The sequence below is a fragment of the Carettochelys insculpta genome, chromosome 1, assembly GCF_033958435.1.
Source record: "Carettochelys insculpta isolate YL-2023 chromosome 1, ASM3395843v1, whole genome shotgun sequence".
NCBI lineage: Eukaryota > Metazoa > Chordata > Testudines > Carettochelyidae > Carettochelys > Carettochelys insculpta.
In genome coordinates, this window is record NC_134137.1 from 270891852 (window position 1) to 270913006 (window position 21155).

The 21155-nt window shown below is 42.3% G+C and overlaps 2 protein-coding genes across 3 annotated transcripts in view; one reads left to right on the forward strand and one right to left on the reverse strand.

Moving 5' to 3' along the window:
* Window positions 1–1592: 1592 nt before the first annotated feature.
* On the forward strand, window positions 1593–7948 carry TMEM213 (transmembrane protein 213). Its single transcript, XM_075007433.1, has 3 exons — window positions 1593–1836; window positions 5311–5379; window positions 6316–7948. Exons 1-3 carry the CDS (start codon window positions 1755–1757, stop codon window positions 6483–6485), a joined length of 321 nt encoding a protein of 106 aa, XP_074863534.1. The 5' UTR covers window positions 1593–1754; the 3' UTR covers window positions 6486–7948.
* A 523-nt stretch (window positions 7949–8471) lies between these two features.
* KIAA1549 (KIAA1549 ortholog) overlaps window positions 8472–21155 on the reverse strand; it is a 190624-nt gene continuing 177940 nt past the window's right edge. For both annotated transcript variants that reach the window (XM_075007368.1, XM_075007378.1), the window contains one exon: window positions 8472–19968. In XM_075007368.1, the coding sequence (XP_074863469.1) occupies window positions 19714–19968 (255 nt within the window). In that variant the 3' untranslated portion in view covers window positions 8472–19713. The remainder of the gene's footprint in view (window positions 19969–21155) is intronic.

The window sequence follows — 21155 nt, forward strand, 5'->3', positions numbered from 1 at the left end:
TATAGTAGAGAGGCTGGGCGAGACAGCACACCTGCATTCCCAGGACATCAAAGGCTACCTGTGTCCCCTGCTTATTTCTCTCTCTGTCTCTCCCAGTGGGGGGGAAGAAAGAAAAGGCCTAGTGGGGGGTTCATGTCTGGCTACACAACCCCATGCAAACTCGCTAGAGGCAGCTGTAACTTCACCTGCTGTGATGGACAAGTAAAAACCCCAGAAAACAAATCAGCTCTGGAGTGGCAGGGTATGGGGCTAACTCCAAATTTTCTCATTTCAGCTCTCTTACCTTTTTATTCCTTTCCAGCTTGAGAGGTGTTTTCTCATGGGAAATCTTGAGTGTAATAAGTTGTATTTCATCACTGCAACATTTTAGTTCAAGGACTGTGTGTTGTAAAGGGCATCAGTAAAGAGATCTGGAGACTTCCACTGCCAGGATAGCATTGTGGGAGAGCTCTGGGTGATTTCTTAGTGACCAGGGAGATGCATCCCAGCTGACATGAACTGGGCCTGTTATTGTTAGTCTGGCTGAGTGGGCCAATGGAACAATGCATTCAGCACGCCAGGCCACGGTTAGGGTTGGCTGGGAAACAACAATTCCATTTCGCAAAAGATGGGTTTCAAAATCAGAACATAAGAATGGCCATGCTGGGTCAAACCAGAAGTCCATCTAGCCCAGTATCCTGTCTTCCTGCAGCAGCCGATGCCAGACGCCCCTAGGAAGTGAACAGAACAGGTAGGCATTGAGCAATCCCTCTCCTGCCCTTCACTTCCAGCCTCTGACAAAACATGTTCTCGTTTGGCCTCAGAACGAACCTGGGGGGCTTGTGAAAAATGGCACAAGAACCCCAAGAGTCTGCTACCCCCAGAGTGGCAAACAGCTGGGTGGCTGGCTAGAGGCACCTCTGCAGAGCCCCATTCTGCCAGCTTTCCGTCAAATCCAATTCAGTGAAGCCACCTGTTTTGAGAGGAGTAAGTCTCGTGGACGGTTTTTCAACCAGCTGGCGTCAGAGTGGAGCCCGACAGCTAGGGCAAGGGCAGAGGGTGCTTTCCTTGCCATCATCTGCGCTGCACCTGACATATACTCACACACCAATGACTGAGGTTTCCCCATCCAGGTACATATCCGCTTTACTGGGACCGACTCTGTGAACCTTCCTATGGGTGGTCCACCCAAAAGCTCTTATTCCCAGTCCCTTAAAAACTCCCACACCTTAATCTGGGACAATGCTCATTACATGCCCTATGTATTTTGTGAGCTTTGTAACCAAGCCTTGTAATTTGCAATAACCCAGGCTTGACCCTAGGGGTACAGAATCTTCCCTTTCAACCTGTGGCAGTGTGACTGTTGTGTTTCAAAACATTCACTTCAATAAAACAGCAAAAGACATAAGCAGATTAGGGATCCTTGCAAGAAGGATTTACTCTAATAAGTCTTTTCTGTTTCTTTCTACAGTGAGCCACAGCAACAGAACCTGACCTTCAGGGAACCTTTGCTGGCTGCACTGTTTACAATTAACTTACTCTGAAGGCTGCCAACGCAGAGATTTTTGTTTTGGATAAAACCTCTGTCTTTGACCGCGCAGTGCCTGATAGGAAAGCTCAAGGTGTGTTGGCAACAAGAATTTCCCTTGCTCCACCCTTTCTCCCAACCATGAGGCTTGAATTTTAAATCAAGGATGTGCAAAATCACCTTCAAAGCTGCCCACTGACAGCATATTGATCAGCACAGCTGCTCGGACGGGTTCTAAAACTCCAGCATGAAGTACTTTACCGCCATCCCCTGTACTACCAGCACCCTCCTCTTCCTCTCCCTCATTCTTCGGAGTTCTTATGTAGCAGGTAATTCAGTTCTATTGAAGTTCTTAGGTTGCAGCTGTCATGCAGGTGTTCAAGTGCCTTGGCACTTGGGTGGTTAAAGGACTGGACAAAGGTTTTGCTCTGTATGCAACAAACAAGCCTCTGTCCCTTATCTAAGAAGTGTAAAGAATCAGCATTGGTTAAAATCAGCGCTAGCTCCTGCAAAAGGATTGCTAGAAGCGGGTGCCCACAGACCTCTCTGAAGAGATTGGATGGTGCCAGGTATGTACTTAAACAATGCCACAGGCTGAGTCTGCTGATTTGATCTGTTGGATGTTAAGTAGCTACAGGTTAAGTGACCCTTTTAAAGTATCAATAATTTTTCAGGCTGTGACTAGACTAGCCCCCAACTTCGAAGGGGGCTTGGTAATTAGGGTGTTGGGAGATTACTTATGAAGTGCTGCGGTGCATATGCAGCACTTCATTAGGCTAAATCTCCACCGCAGCAGCTTCGAAGTGCTCAATAAAGGGACTTGGAAGGAGCGTGGGCACTTCGAAGTACCCGCAGCTACACACCAGCCGGCACTCCGAAGTTTCACACTTTGAAGCTGCCGTGGGGCAGATTTAGCCTAATGAAGTGCTGCATATGCACCGCAGCACTTCATTAGTAATCTCCCAACACCCTAATTACCAAGCCCCCTTTGAAGTTGGGGGCTAGTCTAGCCACAGCCTCAATGTAATCTGTGTTGTCTTTAACGGCTATGTATTCTATAAAAGCCCTTTGCACTGCTTCCTTGGGAGGAGTGCCGACTTAAACCAGGGCAGGTATTTGCCTCTCAGGATCTGGCCTCCATTTAGGAATAAGAATTCCTGTAACTCTCTGGCAGATTTTTAAAGCTGTGCTACTGAGCGTATGTCTCAGCTGCCCTGGAAGCCCCAGGGCACTGCTGTGTTTGGCTTAGGTCAGCTGACTCTGGCTGTGGGGCTATCACATTGCAGGGTAAATATTCAGGCTTGGGTAGGAGCCCACAAGGAGGAAGGGCCTGACCCCCAAACTTTTACACTGCTATTTTTAGCCCTGCTAACCCAATTGCTGTGATTCAGTGCCATGGGCTTTCTGTATTGCAGTGCACAATTGTACCCTATGGGCTGGTCTACATGACCAACGGAGGGCCAGCTGAGAGTTCAGTTACGTTACTCATCTAGAGGAGCAAATCCTTCTTGCAAAAGCTGCTGATGATCTGCTTATGTATTTAGATACAAACAATTTACTGAAGCTAATGTTAAAAAAATCTACGTAGTACACAGGTTCAGAAAAAGAGTTTCTGTTTTTTGTGGATGTCTTGTTTGGATTAGACAGAAATAAAAATTTTTTCTTAAGAGTTACATGATACAAGTATTAGATAATCAGCAATAACTGAGATTTAGAGAGGCAAGTTTAATGATACTGTTTGGGTATTAGCAATCAAGTGTTCGGGTGCACCACTCATGGGAAGTTTTACGGAGCACTGATAGTGGAAAACGTGTATATCAATGAGGGGAGATTGCTCTTCAGTAACATGTACTTAAATCTACTTACCATAGTGTCTCCACTGTGGTGTATCCACTGGAGATGCTCTCCTATTGGCTCCCCTTGTACAACTCATTGAGGTGGAGTAACAGAGTGGATGGGAGAACGATCAGCAGTCAATTTATGACGTTTGTACTAGACATGATAAATCAATCCCTGCTGGATTGATCACTCCCCATTGATCTGGCCTGTAGTGGAGACACGCCTTTATAGTTTGCTGTCACAGTGTCTCTTTTTCAACTTGACTGTAAAGCTAGAGGTTATAATTACAACACTGCTTTGTACTTCTTTGATGCCTTTCTTCTGAAGAGCCTACTTTTTGACAAGCTCCAAAACACTCCTTTGAGGCTGTTAGTAGTCCTGTTTTAGCACAGAAAAACTAAACACTGATTCATGAAGTAAGTTGACCATAGTCATGCAGTAAGTTGTAGCAGAAGTGGGAGAAGGAATTGGAAACCCTGAATGCCACAGCCTTTCTCCACGCTGCTCTCAACATAGCTGTGCTGAGGAAAGGACGGGATTCGTAAGTCTCCAAGGCCAACTGACCCAAAATCAAAGGGGTACACAAGAAAGTTATTATGAATGGGAAGCTTTACATGATGTGGGATAGATTTCTTCAATATTTCTGTAAACTGGTTTCTATGCATCTAAAAACATTTAACAAAATTCCTGAAAAGAAAAAACAAAACAAAACAAAGGATGATCTTCTAGTTAGGACATGGATACATCACATACAACTTGAGACCTCAAGCGGTCATCAAGTCCAGTCCTTTGCCCTCATGGTAGGACTGGGCCTTTAGTGGGGCTGGGGGTAGATTGTTAAAAAAAAAAATTAAAAAAAAAAAAAAAAGAAGCTAACGAGGGTGGTGAGTACCAGAGAGGTAGCCATGTTAGTCTGTATCTTTGAGAACAACAAGAAGTCTTGTGGCACCTTATAGACTAACAGATGTTTTGGAGAATAAGCTTTTGTGGGCAAAGACCTGCTTCATCAGATCTGATGAAGCGGGTCTTTGCCCACAAAAGCTTGTTCTGCAAAATATCTGTTGGTCTATAAGGTGCCACAAGACTTCTTGTTGAAGATACAGACTAACATGGATACCTCTCTGATACTCACCACCCTCGTTAGCTTCTTTTTTCAAAAATAATCTGCTGTGGACCCAGTAAAGGCCCACTGAAGGAGTGAGCTCACAGCCTCAGGTTTTTGAGGGCAGTGCTTTGGCCACTGAGCTATCCTTGCCCTTAGCCAGAAACTTAGGAAACCTGGCTCAGTTCTTAGCTCTGTCAGCTTTTCTGCATCACCTTGAAAAGTTTGTTCAGGAGAGGATTTTAAAAGAAGTGTACGGAAGGAAGACAGCTCCTGGGCCCCTTTAAAAATTTCAGCCTCCATCTAATTTTGCCTCAGTTCCCTCAGCTATCCAAAGGTGGCTAATACCTCCATAGCCATCGTGTCTGGTTAGACTGTAAACTTTTGGGGGCAAGGACTGACTTACACTTTGTTTGCAGAGTGCTTAGGGCATAGGCACAATGGAGCCATGAGAAAAATGTAAGCATTTGTTATGCCTTTAGTTAGAAGAAACTCTTCTTTCTGTGCTAATGCTGAGAACCATGGTATGAGGGGAAGGGAAGCCAGAGGAGGCAGCGTCCTACAGCTTTTTGCAGCCCTGGCACCATACGATAGCCAGACAAGTGGCAATCTCTTCCCTCACTAGCAATATTTGTCAATTGCATTGTCAGAGATAGCACCTGCCCTGGCAGAATACCCCACACGCTGACATTTTACCTGTGGCAGAGGAAAAAAAAATCTCTCTACCCAAGTTCTTACAGAATAGGATCATCATCAAACTGCCTGGGCTCAGCAGACTCCAGCCCGGCCAAGACATCTCTCCCTTTCCTTTCTTTGCTTTTCCAGTCTGCGGTATCTTTGCTCCTGTGCTTTTTCCTTCCAGAGGCTGCAAGCAGTGCTGGTGGTTCCACAACAGACCCTATGTCCAGTACGACCCCATGGCCATGCCCTGGTAAGGTTCACTATTACAGCTCCTAAGAGTCGTGTTGAGATCACACAAAAATGTCACTGAAAGGAGCTCTAGGGGAGAGCTTCCATGCTATGATAACCCATAATCTGAGCCTGTGGTTAAGTGTAAATTCTGGGAGCCATTTTACCAGACCCCTTGAATCCACCTCACACGGATGGCTTCTGAGACCCAGTGCTTCCTGGGATTTTTCAGGCCAGGTTCACCACTTCCATGGGGCCGGACTGACTCAGTGTGCAGCCTTTGTCTCCACATCCCTTTCCACACAAACCACAGCTCCATCGGCTTGGGCACCAGGGTGCTAAGCTCCTCCCCTCCCTGCCAGACCAGCCATGTGTGTAGTGTGTGAAACCCCATCTTAAAGAGCCAGTCAGCCCTTCCCTACAATCCCCAGTTGCCAAACCCTCCCAAACTGCATCATGCGCTGAGTTTAATGACTGTCACCAGTGCTTCCAATCTCATCCTGTGTGGCAAGGGCCCAATATTCCAGTGAGCAAAGCACCTCCACCAGATTCTCCCTGGCTTCCAAACGACCACCATTCACTCACATACATACGATATTTGCCTTCTCCCCCTCCCCCTCCCTTTTTCTTAGAACCAGCTACTTTGGCTTCTATCCAACCCTGGAATAAATCAGGATAGATACGGAACAAGGTGTAGTCAAACGATGCCCCTCTGGGGACAGCAGATCTTCAATGGAAGTGTTAATATTGCCCCAGGCTCTCCAGGCATTCAGCTCAAAGCAGGCAGTTGGCCAGAGTGTGTAAAACTGGGGCACGAGGAGTTACGGGGAGCAAAATGCAGGTACGAGGGTCAGGCATGTGTAAAAGTTCTCCCCACATCTCATCTTCCCCCCAGCAAGAGAAGCCTGTGATGTGAGTATGTCCTGTGTGGTTCACACTCCACTTTCTCTGCCATCAGAGGTGAATTTCTGCCAAGAAGTAGTCAACTGCTGCCAGCTTGGGGTAGACGAGTACGGCTGGATTGCGGCTGCTGTCGGCTGGAGCCTTTGGTTTCTGACTCTCATCCTGCTCTGCCTGGATAAGGTGATGAAACTCAGGCCTGATGAACCCAAGTATTTGCAAGCATGAGACTTGGTGAGCCAGCAAGCACTGGCCTCCGCTGTGGTCATCCAGGGAGGAGCTGATGGGTTAAGATGCAATTTAATGGCTTTGATCAAGAAAAAGGACAGCCAGGTGCTTTAATACTAAAAATGGGGCCAGAATCAAGTGAGGCAAGGCATGGCAGTGCCTTGCCTAGGCAGTTTTATAGCAAATCTGCTCAAGCCAGCCGAGCCCTACAGTGGATTCCAGTCCCTTATAATAATTTGCAACTAGTCCTAATATGCAGAATGCCCCTTCCTTTCTGAATACCTGCACCGTGCTAGGCGCTTGTCAGCTGCAGTTAGATCATTGACCTATCACTAGCTCATGACATTTACAGAAGACAGCTCAGGACTTAGCTTTTGGCAGTCAAGCAGACAACAGGCTAGTGAAGGTAATTTTATTTATAAAAGACCCATTAGCAGCTCTGTAGCTAAGGGTGCATAAAAGCTGGGCCAAATCCTCAGCTGGTATGACTTGATGCAACTCCACTGCCTTTATGGAGTTGGCATCACACAGAAGTTGCACTGGTTCAATTAAAATTAATTTATTTAAGCTAGTGCAGACTTCTGTGCCCGTCCTTTTAAGGCTTATCCACACACAAAAACTGTGCTGGCTTAATCTAGAACTGATTTGTTCAAAACTGATCTAGATGGTACTTGTTCCTACTGTGAGGGCAGGGGGCTGGACTCGGATCTCTCAAGGTTCCTCCCAGTTCTAGCGTTGTATGATTCTGTGATTGAACTCTTGAATCAGTTCAAAATTGCACCCATTTGATTTGAATAGTTTTTTTAAAGGGTATATTTCAAGCAGTGTGAACCCATCTGGACTCACCTGGGTTTAAGAATTGGAGGGGCAGCCGTGTTAGTCTGGATCTGTAACAGCAACGAAGGGTCCTGTGGCACCTTATAGACTAACAGAAAAGTTTTGAGCATGAGCTCTCGTGAGCACAGACTCACTTCATCAGATGCATCGTTGTTGTTACTGGGTTTAAGAAAGGCTCATTTCATCTTAACCTGTTTGAGATCATTGCCTCCCAAAAAGCTTCTGTTGAACCAAAGTAAGAGTCCATAGGTGTTGGCACCCTTTTAGCTAACTCAGATTAAACTCATGCTCTATCTTCCAACTGTGCAACTTTCACTTTTAAACAAGGTTCAAGTCAATTTAAAAACCCACCTTTAAGACCTTTAAGTAGAAGGGAAATGTTTGGTGAGATGCGATGACATTATTTTTATTCTGGGTTTGGTGAGGGACTTCTTAAGGCTGCATTATGTACCCGTCACCCCTGTACCCTGTAACTTTTAAACTGGATCCCTGGAAAGTAATTCTCTGTGTTTTAACTTACTTTTTAAAAGTTGTTCTGTACCATCTAACAATGACATATGCTTTCCTATGCAAATCTTGTGTTTTGTTAATAAATCACCTCTTTTCAAAAGCAGTGATTTTATTCCTGTATCCTAGAGAAGGGTGTACGCGTGCCTAAGACTGAAAGGCTCAGCTATCGGATTTCAGCTTAATTTCTTCCTCTTTGTTTTCAAGGTCTCTCCTAAAGGAGGATTAAGAGTTTGGGGTTACCCCACAGGGAGACATCCCAGGTGTGTCTTCTTGGGTTTTCTGACTTGGGTGGTGGCAGCTACGTCCCAGGGTCAGGGAATCTGTGACCCTGGGACGCTTTTAAGCAGAAGCCTTTTGAGGCAAGGTATTTTTAAGGTCTCTTGCAGGCCCCCACCTTCTGTACTTGGAGTGTCAAAGTGGGTATCAGCCTTGACAGGTAGCATGTAGGGTACACATAGCTCCACAGCATAGTGTAAAGCAGTGGGGTGGCTATGGGACCTGAGAGGTACTGCTTGAATGGCCAGAGTGTTGGGTGGGCTGTATACCCTAACAAGAACCCCTTTAATACAGGGCAAAGAGAGAAATGCTGAGCTGACATTTTAACATCAGGAAACGAAGCATTAAAAAGGAACAACTTTACTCCTTTGTGGCTTTTTTATTGTCAAGTTTTTTTTTTTAAACATGCGCAGAAATGCCAGATGGAAACATCACAAAACATCACTCATCAAGAAAACCTCATCACTTCAACATGCAAAAATTAAACAAAAGCAACATTCACCCAACAAATATTGGTGTTGGACCTGCCAACTACTCCTCTTCACAAAATATATATATATATATATATAAACTTATATATTTACAAACTTACAGAAACAAATGGGTTGTATTTTGTCATCATTGAAGGAACAGTGAATTGACAAACACTGTAAATTATGGAGGAATCACGAATGTTGGAGCTATATATACACACAATGGGTTTGTCCTGATTATTATTTTAATGGTGGAAAGTTGTGTATTGGTGTGCCTACAAAATTATGTATATTGTCAAAAACACCACCTATTGCCTAGTGTCTGCTTGCTGCAGAAATCTTTGCAGTTTCAGGGAGATTGTTCTCCAGATTAGATATTGATCAGCAGCTGCTGGGAAGCAGGATTCCTAATGGCTACAGCTATAGCTCTTTCTACGGAGAAAACTCATGGCTCTTAATAGGGTGTGATTCCACCACAAAACACTTTTTACACCAGTGTCTTGGGGTAACAGCCTCCCATTCTCAGCAAGAGGCAGAGCTGAAGTATATTTACTAAACTGAGGATTTAGAATGCTGGTAGTAAAATGGATCTATCCCAGACCCTACTCCCTGGCAAACATCTTACACAGTACAAGCTGTTTGTCAGCTGCGTAAACCCCTTGCATTTGCCATTGCCAGTAGACAACTCCACACTACAGCATATGATTTTAAATATCTGTTCGGGGCTGGGCCTTTCAGTTGGAATTTCCCCACTGATTACAGCAGGGTTTGGATTAGGCTGTTAGGGAAAATGCAGTCCTTTTTAACACTACCATAACCTGTATGCTCTGGGGTCCTTGGAAGTACTGACAGTAGCTAAAAAGCTCACAGGCTACCAGTGCAAACAACTTAACAGTCCCATTTGTACAGAGGAAATTATAACGTAATTAAAACACTTCTAAAAACAGAGACAGTCAAGGAGGCAACTGTTATATTTTTGCAAAGATGGCATGGATTGAGAGAGAGAAGCACAAAGTAAAATCTACACACGCAAGGCAAATAAACAACTCATCTTCCAGTAAGAGGAGTTTAAGAATCAGACAGCAATTGCAGAAAATGCAAAATAAGAGGTTGCATATAAAAGACTCTAGAAACTGACTTTATAAACAGAAAAATAAGCAATGGGCTATTGTACGCACAGTGGGGTACCTCAGAGCTGTGCCCAACAGTGCACAATCCCAAGTACAACTGAAAGTTTATTTGTGACATGCAATTACATTTGTTAGAGTATTTAGAGGTGGAAAACATCACAGGGGGATCCATGTTGCAAAGCTGCTAAAAAGCTTCTTTATGATTCACACACCTGTTATGATTTTGTCAATAAGAAAATATACAAATAAGATGTCCAGTTTTCATTTGCAAGCCAGAAATGATTCAGTAGTACAGCACCTTTTACAACTCAGTTATTTATGCAAAAGCATGAAGCATTTAGTCTACTACAGCTACATTGCTAATAAAAATACATCAGACCCAGAACCTCAGCAGGTCTAAATCTGCATACTTCTATGGACCTCAATAAAGCTGCAGCAATATACACCAGCTGCCCCCTGCCCCCCTTCTAGCTTCTGCATTGTAAATTAGGAATGACAACAAATCTCTCTTTCACAGTATCTCATGGCAAGCCTAACTGATTTGTGTGCAAGCTTTATCTTCATTTGTGATAAACCTAACAATTCTTAAGCAAGTATATATTGTACAGGTCTTATTAGCATGTTCAAGGTATTTTAGGTACTCACATGTTGAAGACAAAGCCTGCAAAAAGTTAAGATTGACTGACCGTGTGATCTATTCAACTGCAAAATAACCTCCCATGAGTGACACTCAAACGATTCAGGACTAGTCAAAGCAAGTGAGTGTGCACTGTACAGAACCACCTTGCACAGAACAACCCTGCATTGGCAGGAAGTAGGACCAAAGTCTTCCCTGTTGCTAACTCACATATTCAGTCCTGGCAATCAGAACGAATAAACGGCAAAAAGCATTGAATTTGGCCTGTAAGCCAGGTAAGTGCCATTCAGTAACCCCAGTGTGTATCGTATCATTGTTGGGGAAACCAGTGGACTAATATTTGTTTTTGATCAGAGTGACAATATTCCAAATTCCATGCACGAGTGGTAGTGCCTATAAAGAGGGAGTCTAGCTGCCATTAGCTAAACCATAACAAGAGTTCTAAGCAACCTAATAGATTAAAAGAACAGAAGAATGCGTGCTGTTGATTAGCTTTTCTAATATGAGCAAGGACCATGGAAATAAATTAGCATTAGTAGAAATATCTGATTCTAGTGTAAATGCATTAACTTACTCTGAAATACAATGGATTCAACTGCCTCTCACTAGTGTTTTTTCATTATTCCTTAACTCACTTGATTAGCACTTCATGCATGACTCATCATCTTTCTCAATGCCATTGTTCTGATAATTACTGACACCACTTCCCTCCCTGTCTCTATCAAGAGGCTGCTGTTCTTTGGGTTTTTACTGAATAGGCTACACATTAATCAATTGAACTTTATAAGATTACCAGAAGGATGAAGGCTGGAAATTGTCAGAGCCTCCTACATGCACTTAAGGTACAGAGTGAAGACAGCAGTTAATTTCGCAAGAGAAGTGGTCTGCAATGGGACTTTAAATGCAGTTTTTTAAGCCACAGAAGAGGACAGATGTCATTAAATAACTATACTTAACTACCCCAATTATAACCAAGGACAGTAAGTAGCAGGCATTCATGGGAAGCCACAATGGTTACACTCAGAATTGTATGCTCACAACATCATGCATCCCATGAATCAGTGTTTTTGGCATCTGGCAAAGAATTCACCCCTTAATGCACATATGAACTGGTACATACATGCTCACTTTAAACAGTGTAAGTATCCAGCCCTTATCTCACAATAACAACTTTCCCAATGTGACTGTAAACAATGCAGTATAGGTACTGGCTTCCTGAGTCTGCCCAGAGCTTGAAACATCAGCCATAGAACGGCTCCTTCATCCAAGCAGGATGTCAATTCTGAAACCTAATGAGGTTGGTGTAATTATTAGCAATTAAGTATCAGCATTCCACTGCTGAGTATCATAGAAGAAACATCTAGGTATCTCATTTGCATTGGTTGTCAGGGCACACATAGGGGCAGTGCCTGTGCAATGCCGCTGGTGTTGAAAACAAGAATTCAATTTCCACCTCTGAACACGAAGTCACCTCTGAGGTTTAATTTCCATCTGAAATGTGCGTCACGCCAGCTATGTGGCTAAGCGGTGTGAAAAATTCAATTTCCTTGAGAGATGCAGTTAAGTCAGTTCGACCCCCCTGTGTAGACAGTCCTGGGGCACTTATAGTGTAGGCATACAGCGACTCGAAGAGGGAGGGAAAGAAGAGATGCATTCACACAGCAGCAAAGTGAAAATGCTTCCTTCAGGCCAAAACTCACGTCTCCCATGCTGTCCTGCTCTGGAAGCTCCAACTTGCTCTTCTGCACGTACACAAACCGCTACTAGCCCTCATCAGCTATACAATCAGGTTTTTGCCACACAAATGTCTGCAGCATATTGAAAATTTAGGGCGAGTGTAAACTAAATCAACTACCACCACTGTACATTGAGTTAGTCAGAAACCTCCATGATTATACTTAACAAAAGATGCCACAGAAGCTTGTGTTTGCCACACCAGTGAACCACAGAAACCAGGGATATGTGCAACTTAATTTAGATCTAGTTACTAGAAAGTACATGGGCTTTTCACATGCTACCACAGGATGGTTCTTTCAAAAAACCAGACCTATTTAAGCAGTCTGCCTGGGCATTTTGAAGTTAACTCTTTGGAAACAGTGGCTAGATCATATAAATTCTTCCTAGAGACTCTCTTTCGCCTCTTATTCTAGTCACCCCTCCTGTTTCTCTCCCTTTTGATCTTGGCTTCTCCTTAATACTTTCACATTTACTACATAAGATTTGCACAGCATTTTAAACACAGAAAAACCTCCATAAGTCCTTAGTGTTGGTGACATATATATTTAGAGACTGAGGCAGCGATACGTCATCCCACTTCCTATCATGTGTCCCCATCATAACTCTTTCTTTCTGCTTCTACACTCCATGACCACTTCCCGCTCCAATCTATCTATACCCTTTGGTCATCTCCAAATCACAGTGTTTTTTGGAACTTCAGAGTTCTATCCTCTCTCTCCCCCACTCTCCAGCCCATAGGTATATTCAGTTTTAGTCATGACCGTCCAAAAGTCCTGTGAACCTCCCCTCCTAGCATCCTAGGAGGAAAACATGCCATATTAATTACCCTAATTTCTTTTGCCACAAACTAATTTTTCTTCTCTGATGACTGCACTTTACATGACAGTTCTTTTCCCTCCACTGGCTTTGTACCATAAAATACTTTTGTATCAGTGGCACTTCTAAATTCCTTGTCTAAAATTGACCACATTACACACCACATTGCTTCTAAACCATTGGTGGTATATGAAGAGTAGGTTGGTCACATTGTGCTGACCTTTCCTTGTCTCTAGCTACTAGGTCAAATTAGTAACAGCTAAACAGTCAGCCAAAATTTTCTGAAAATTAAACTTCCAGCTTCTCCCTGGCTTCACAAGCAGCGCAATCAAGCAGTGTTGAATGCTTCTGAAATTACACTTTGGAATACAACAGGAAGTGGTAATGGTGATTTCAGGAAACGATATTCTTCTCTCCCAGTCTCTTGTGAACCAACATCTTTCAGCAGCAGGAAGGAGATTTTGGAGATGTTCACTTTTTGAATGGACAAATATCCTTCAACACCTGTGGCCAGCATAAATCCTACTACACTTTCCACAGGAGCAAGATGGTTGGCCCCAGCACCCTGACTACATTCCAGTTAGATGAAATTCTGCTGTGCTTTGCACTGAATAGTGGCTTCTTCACATTATATCCTGAATGTCTGCAATGTGTTGTGCTCCCACCTTCAACTGAAGAAATGGAAACTTTGCAATGATTACAGAACTTATCCCCCTTTGTAAATGGTTTTATAAATCACAGCTACTTGGGGGAACTTTTGATAAAAATGTGCTATTTAAATATCTGTTACTGACTTACCTGGTATCACTTTAATGCAGGGAAATCTGGTTTAATATCTTCTGTACCAACCAATCCATAAATTTGTTTGCTAAGGTAAGTGCCAGAATCATCCATGGTGGATGACCCTTTCACTAGCCTACGGTTTGACACCAAAGCTACATTTTAAAAGCTGCCACAGAGGGTGGCTTCACTCACAACTCCGTCTGCTGTTTTCCTGTTTCCAACGCTCAATAATTTCCTGCTTTATTAATATTTCAGTGTTTTTGTTTAACTAGAGAAGCACCCTTCATTCAGGTTTGCCTTTTAAATCCTGGACAAAGGTAACATATTGCTATATATATGACGACACACTGTTTTGTATATCATTATAAGGAAAAACAAGGTTGCATTCTATGATAAATTAATGCAACCTCTATCTATGGTTCTCAAGTTATACCTGTCACAAGGCACCTCAAAAGAAACAGTCTGACAGAAAAGCCAATTCTTTCTTTGCCTCAAAAACGACTGGAAAAACGTCAAGAAAATGGCTAGTGGAACATGATACAGGAGTTCCGTAAATGTTACTCAACAGCAAACCAGGCAAATCTCAGTCTTCCATTTCTTTTCCATCCTCTCGACTTTAATTTCACTAATTTTTTTTAAGTTAGTAGCAACAGCGGCCAGAAGGTTAAAGTATCATGAAACAACAACAACAAAACGTATTAAATATTCAGAGATGTAGCATACAGTAGCTGAAGAAAATCTTCATCCATTCATACACACCGATCAAGGCAATAGGGATGAGTAGCTTAGATAAACCTCCAGTTACAGAACAAGAACTACTTAGCAATTCCAAGAGAGGTATTTGTTTTAAATGTGAAATAAGGCATCAGTAAACACCACATCAAATCAAAACTAAATACTGCAACCCTAAAACATATGTAGGCCGAGACCTATAGCATGCTGCTCTACAGTAAATACCCTAATGTCACTTTTCTGTTCATTGGCCTTCAATAGAACTCTGACCCAAGCTTTTGTCTTGGGAAGTGACTCTCTAAAGGCATTCTGGGTGCCAAGTTTATTGTTTCTCACTCACTTCCACCCAAGGGTAAGCTCCCACTGGGATCTGAAAGTCAGGCTGGATGTTCTCTGCAGCATTACCAGCAAAAGATCTGTGGGGCAAATTCAACTCCCCCATTCACATCTATGCAACTCAAATGGTTTTCAGAGGAGCTGCAAAGGTGTAAATCGGGGCAGAAAATGGACCAACTACAAGAACTCAAAACTGATGTGCACTTTAAAATTAGATCAACCTAGCTATGTTGCTCCAGGCTATGAAAAACTGTGTGCGCTGTGCAATGTAGTCAGGTCACCCTAACCACAGGCGTAGACCCTTTATACCGCCTCTCGAAGTGGATTAAATACGTAGACTGAAAAGCCTCATCTGTCTGCAGCAGAGCTACACTCAATGATTCTGTTGACATGTGAGCAGCAACAGCATCCAGTTCACTCTCCCAGAGCTGTACTGGATCTGCAGTATCACAAGGAGTAAAACATAACAAAAAATCAAGCAAGAGGATCGGACTGAATACACATGAACAGATTTGCTGAGCATGAGTTTTTACAGTCATTTTACCATTGAGGATAAAAAGTGAGCAAATGCTGGATATGAAGCTTTGTTGCAAACTGCTTCAATGCTGAAGCAATATCAAATTCTGATGCTATCTTCCCTCACTTGGAAGTTCAGATTTTAAACACTTCCTGCTATTAAAAATTTCTGTCCACAACATTTTCTGAATCACTTGGTCACAGAAGCTGCGCAGTCTTTCCTAAATAAAACTGTCTTTGAAACTATCTCCTACTGAATTACAGTTTTATCTTGAGGAAACGTTAGAAACACACTACATCCTCCATGTGATCCATTAAATAAAGTGTAGAAGTCTAAAGTATTTCAATTAATTCCAATAACTAAGTATCAAACAGGCTTGAATTCAGTACGCTGACTATGATAAAAAAATCTAGCTTTCATTTTGCCAGTTTCTCTCTTTCACTGTATATCTCAAACTGACCATTGACTATGCAACAGGGAAATTGTGAAGGGTGAGGAGAGCGCTTGTAGGTTTCAACCTAACAGGAAGGTGTAACCATGGAATTAAAATATAAGCCTTAATAACCACTGCTTCTTGTGCATGTACATAATAGCTAAGCGATCAATGGGACCAACGAGATTCAATCACATATACTTTTAATTTAGCCTTTTGTTCTTCCACAAAGCTATAACAGTACTGTAAAAACAGACAATGGACAGAAACACAAACCTAGCTGGCCTCAATAACCAAATCTCCCTTATCTCGAAACTCACTCTGTTTTCCTTCTCAGAAAAAACAAAAAACAAAAACAACTTGATCTGATTTCCTTTTTAAAGGTGAATAAAAACACTAGACTTGGTTGATAAACATATTTATGATTAGTACTGGATCATTTGCCTGGAATCTAAAGTGGAAACACACATCTTGTACAGTATGTTTTCGATAAAGCTCTTTTCTTGCAGGGCATGAACAACCTAAATCTTCAACAATTCAGCAGTTGCAGAAAGGCTGCGCACAATTCCTTTGTGTTCTGGCCATGCTTATGAATGAAGCACTGGGCACCTTATATGGAGGGGTTTAAATAGCATTGCCAGACAAAGGACAGTACACAGATAGTGAATAGCAAATAAGGTGTCTACGAGGTTTGAGTATGGTAGGTGGGCACAAAACTGGCAAACATGTTTACATTTATTGTACTTCTCTATGAATTAAATGCCACTTGGCCTTGCCGTGAGAGCAGCGGACTGGACTTGATGACCTCTCAAAGTCCCTTCCTGTTCCAGTATTCTATGATTCTAACTCTCCAGGGCTTAAACAGGGATTTTCATACTAGAGAAAACATATTAGACTAACTTAAGTCCTTCAACTTTCTCAAAATTATTCACAGTGATTAAACTGAGAAGAAAAAGTGTTTATTCTGCTCCTAAGAGTGATGATATACTCCAGCTTTCTCTTCCAGTGCTGCAGTAAAGGCATGGCATAAATGAGCTATCGCCCCATCCCTTTCAGAGCTATTCTTCCATATTTCTGAAGTATCTTTGCTGGTTACAGTAGTTGCATTTAATAAAGATATTACACCCAACAGCCCATGTTCTCTTGGAGTGAATGTACAATGTTTTATTAATGACTGCACAATGTCTCAATAATAACGCATCAATAGCATAACGTATTAATGGTACCATAAGCAGAGTGATCTCAGAACCACCATAACTGGACTTCACGACCGGTTCTAGAAGGAGAATCTGGGCTCTGAGGGACAAAGTTTTTAATGAAACATCCCAAAAAAGTCTTCAATAAAATCAAGACATACAATTACTGTCTCAAGTACATTTCTCACCCCAGCAAGGCTCTTCTTTTTCAAATTTTCTTCACTGGGAGAGTCTCACTTTAAAGCATCAGTAAGGCTTGCTTTAACAAATCTTTGTAGGAAATTAATATTTCATGCAATGCGTTTGCTCCAGAATGACCGTACACACTAAGTCAAAAGGTAAAACTTGAAGGATGTCATATTAAAATATTAAAAAAGAAAAAAAAATCAGTCATCCCACTACAGGCAACAGGATTAATTCAGTATTTCAGTTTGTGCCCATGGGATGTAAAACATATTACTTTGTCACATACGCCAGTTTGGTGAACTTGGGAGAACAAAGATGTAATTTTCCTCTTGACAGCTAGGGAAATAGTAAGCTTTTTTTTAATGCTGACGAGCAACCAGCTGCTCAACTCCCAGCTGCCTAATTTTGGTGACTGTGACAATGATTGACATTAGTGTGTGTGTCAGGAAATAGTTCCTCCTCTTTTCTTTTGCTTTTACCATATTGTGAATCAATTGCTGTTACAGTAGCTGAACTCTGCCTTGTTACTGAAAACATTCACGTGAGTAGCCTCATAGATGTCCTATCATAAAGGTGATGCACATACCTGCTATTTCAATGCTGACTCAAGTATCAGCCAAGTGAGGTATCTATATGAGGCAGACTCACACATTATGTAAAGACCCCTACTTGGTGACCCCTTTCGCTGTCCATAGTTCATCAGAACATTCATTCCTACCCTTGTGCCATAGATCTGAAAATCCCAACTTCCAGCATCAAGTAATCAAAACATTGCTTTCTCTGTATGAGACTCTAGGTCTCTTAACCTATATTAATGTACTCTTTCTCTGCCACCATTCTAGTTTTAATTCAATATCAGTTAAAAATAAAAATACTACAACAACCCAAAATTTAGTTAGGATTTTCATGTGTATTATGAAGATTACAATTATGCAATGGACAAATATTAGTAAATTCATAGGCCACGTCTACACTAGCAAATTCTTTGGAAATATTTTTCAAAAGAATGGGGATCTTTCAAAATATCCAGTGGAGCGTGTACACACAAAAAGCATTCTTTCGACATTAAATCAAAAGAACATGGTGCTCCTTTTGAAAGCACTCCTGTTTCAGGAAATGTGCCTTCTTTCGAAGGCTTCTTTTAAAAAAAAAGAGAAAGTGTAGATGCCCCACAGGCCCTTTTTTTCAAAAGGGCAGTCCTCATGGGGCCTGATTTTTCAATCCCTCGCCTATTCTTTTGAAACAGTGGGGGCTGTTTGGACACACTCTTTCAAAAGAGCAGCTCACTCTTCCAATCTGCTCTTTTGTGTGCGGACACAACTCTTTTGAAAGAAGTTCTTTCAAAAGATTGTTGTAGTGTAGACGTAGCCATAGCTAATCGTAAATCAAACTCTGGAAAAATGATGATAGATGCTCCAAAACAAGCACCAATATTACCATATCCCTTCATTCTTGGGAACAATAAGAACAAACAGAAATAAAGTAATTGTCTCAAACAACAAACCTATACTCACGTTAAATAGTTTAAATGTTTTTGTCCCAAGCTTTACCTTTTGTAAGATTTGATTTCAGCAGACACGACTAAAATCCCAATGTAAGCTGTGGTTTACAGCAAATTTGTAACTAGTGCTGGTGAACCTGTACCTCCCAGGCTGGCTTGTTTCCTGTCCACATAGCAAACCGCAGATTAGTATATTTTATCCCTGGTCTTGTGAAAGCATATAGTATGTGGGTATTTGTGTCTAGATGACAAACAAACATACTAATGCTCTAAAATTCAACAGTGACTACGAATTCCCATCAAGATTTCAAAGTATTTTTAACAAAATAAATATCGAACCTCTGCTTTTTGGACATTTTGCTTTCCCACCCTGTATGAGTCTATAGAAATATTCTTGGATTTAAAAAGGCCATCAGATTTTAACTTTGCAAACATGAAGATGAAGGGACACTTGAAGCTTCAGCACCAGAAGAAGAAAAACAAGAAGTGCAGAAAGTTGCTCCATCTGAAAACACAGAGCTATAACATTTAAATTGTTGAATTGCTCAGAAATTCTTTTTGTTTTCTAAGCAGTCATACTGTCTTTGTCATTGAGGTGGTTCCCAATGTTGGATCACAGCTTCAGTGTTGCTGATCTTGTATTATTTGCAATCTTGCAAAGCAGCAAAATGAGCTTCTTCCCTAAAACACTGGAGAGGTTAGAATCTTGTAATTGCTTATCAAAGGTCAACTCTCTCTCTCTTGCTGGTAACAGGCAAGTTTTGCAGTCTCCTTTAAATATGGAGTCTCATCCTCTACTATTCTTGGTGGGGGTTGTGTGTAGGAATTTTTTTAGGATTAGCTTTTGACCTAAAGTTTAAATTCGTTGGTTAGATCAAACTAAAGAGGGGCAAAGCAACACAAACAGATTAAGCAGGAGAGGTGGCTCTGACAGTACCACTTATGGTCTCCCCATCCCTGCCTCCGCACAAATCTCTCTTCCCTCCTTCAGTTGCTGCTCTTTTCTGAGGTGTCATCTCTGGCGCTGTGGAAGTTCACTCTGATGACAGAAGAAAAACATTTCTATTTCCTTTGAATCTTGCTTCCACAGGAAGCAGATACCCTGAAGATTTGCACGAACGTGACAAATCAGCTGTGAAAGTTCTGCACTGTTGTCTGTTTCTGTGACAGTCGCAGAAGCTCCTCTCTAATTGCCTTTATGAGTGATGCAGAGGAGTGGCCAGTCTGAAGGTCCTCACTGGAACTGTTGGTGTAGCAGAGCCCCTGCCCCTGAAGGCTGTTGTGCGGAAGATGAGCAGGTGGTGCTGAAGGCTGTCTGGCCGAAGTCCTCTGCATTGGGAATGCTGGTGAGGAGGAATATTCTTGATGTCCATGCATATGTGTCTGGAAAAATGCAAAAAACATTTGTTCTTCCTACTCAGAACATGAGGAGCTTGAGAAAGAAGAGGACAGGAGAAGGAGAGAAGGAAGAGAAGAGGGAAAAAAACAGCATAGAGATATGCTTGTCCTCAGCTAGTCCTCTACTGCTTGAATGAGTGATTCTATTTATGAGCCACAAAACAAATAAATTATTGGCCTGTCTCAAGTTCAGGGATTCCCATATTCTCTTCTGAGGTCTGCAAATGTCTGGCCATTCCCTAATGTCTGATGTTTAAATATAGACACGATGGGAGAAACTCAAGAAGGATGGTCTCACGGATAAGGCGCTGAACTGGAACTCAGGAGAACTGGGTTTAATTCCTCTCTCTGCCGTCAGCTACCTGTGGGGTCTTGGGCAAGTCCCTAATCTCTCTGTGGTTCAGTTCCCCTATTATCTGTAACATGGGAACAGTACTACAGGTTGAACCTCTCTACTCCAGCACCATGGGACCTGACCTGCGCAGGACCAGAGAATTTGCCAGACCATGGGAGGTCAGCATTGTTTAGAATCCTCAGGCTGGAAGGTATATCAGGAAGTCACTTTGTCCAGCCCCCTTCTTAAAGCAGGATCAATCCTAACTAAATCATCCCAGCCAGGACTTTGTCAAGCCTAGACTTAAAAACCTCTAGGGAATGGAGATTCTCAGTCTGGCGGCATTACCAACACTTCCACTGTTTACTGGGCTCCGAGAAAAAATTTGGGGCACATTACAGATAAGTAACAGAACACCGAGAGCCAGGACTGGTGGGTGTAAACAAACTTTATGGGACTGCAGGAAACTTGGCCACACCCATAAATGGTCATCTGGCTACTAAAATCATGCTGCACCATGGATGTTGCAGGACCAGAGTGTGCTGAACGAGAGAGTTTCAACCCGTACTTCCTTTTGTCCACTTTTTTGTCTTGACTATTCAGGCTGTACACTCCTCAGGGTAGAGTGTATCACTGTGCGTGGACTATGCTGAGATCAATAGGGTCCCAGTCAGTAAAAGCAGAACTAAGAGAAAGGTTGCCAAGAAATATTTCATTTTTCTATGCTTTAGACTTTAGAGCTTTTTGAGCTACAGAGTACAAAAACCACTGCTGTGGTGTAAGGCCCAACTGTCCCAAGTCAATAAGAGATACACTACTTTTACCCTCTGCTGCCACT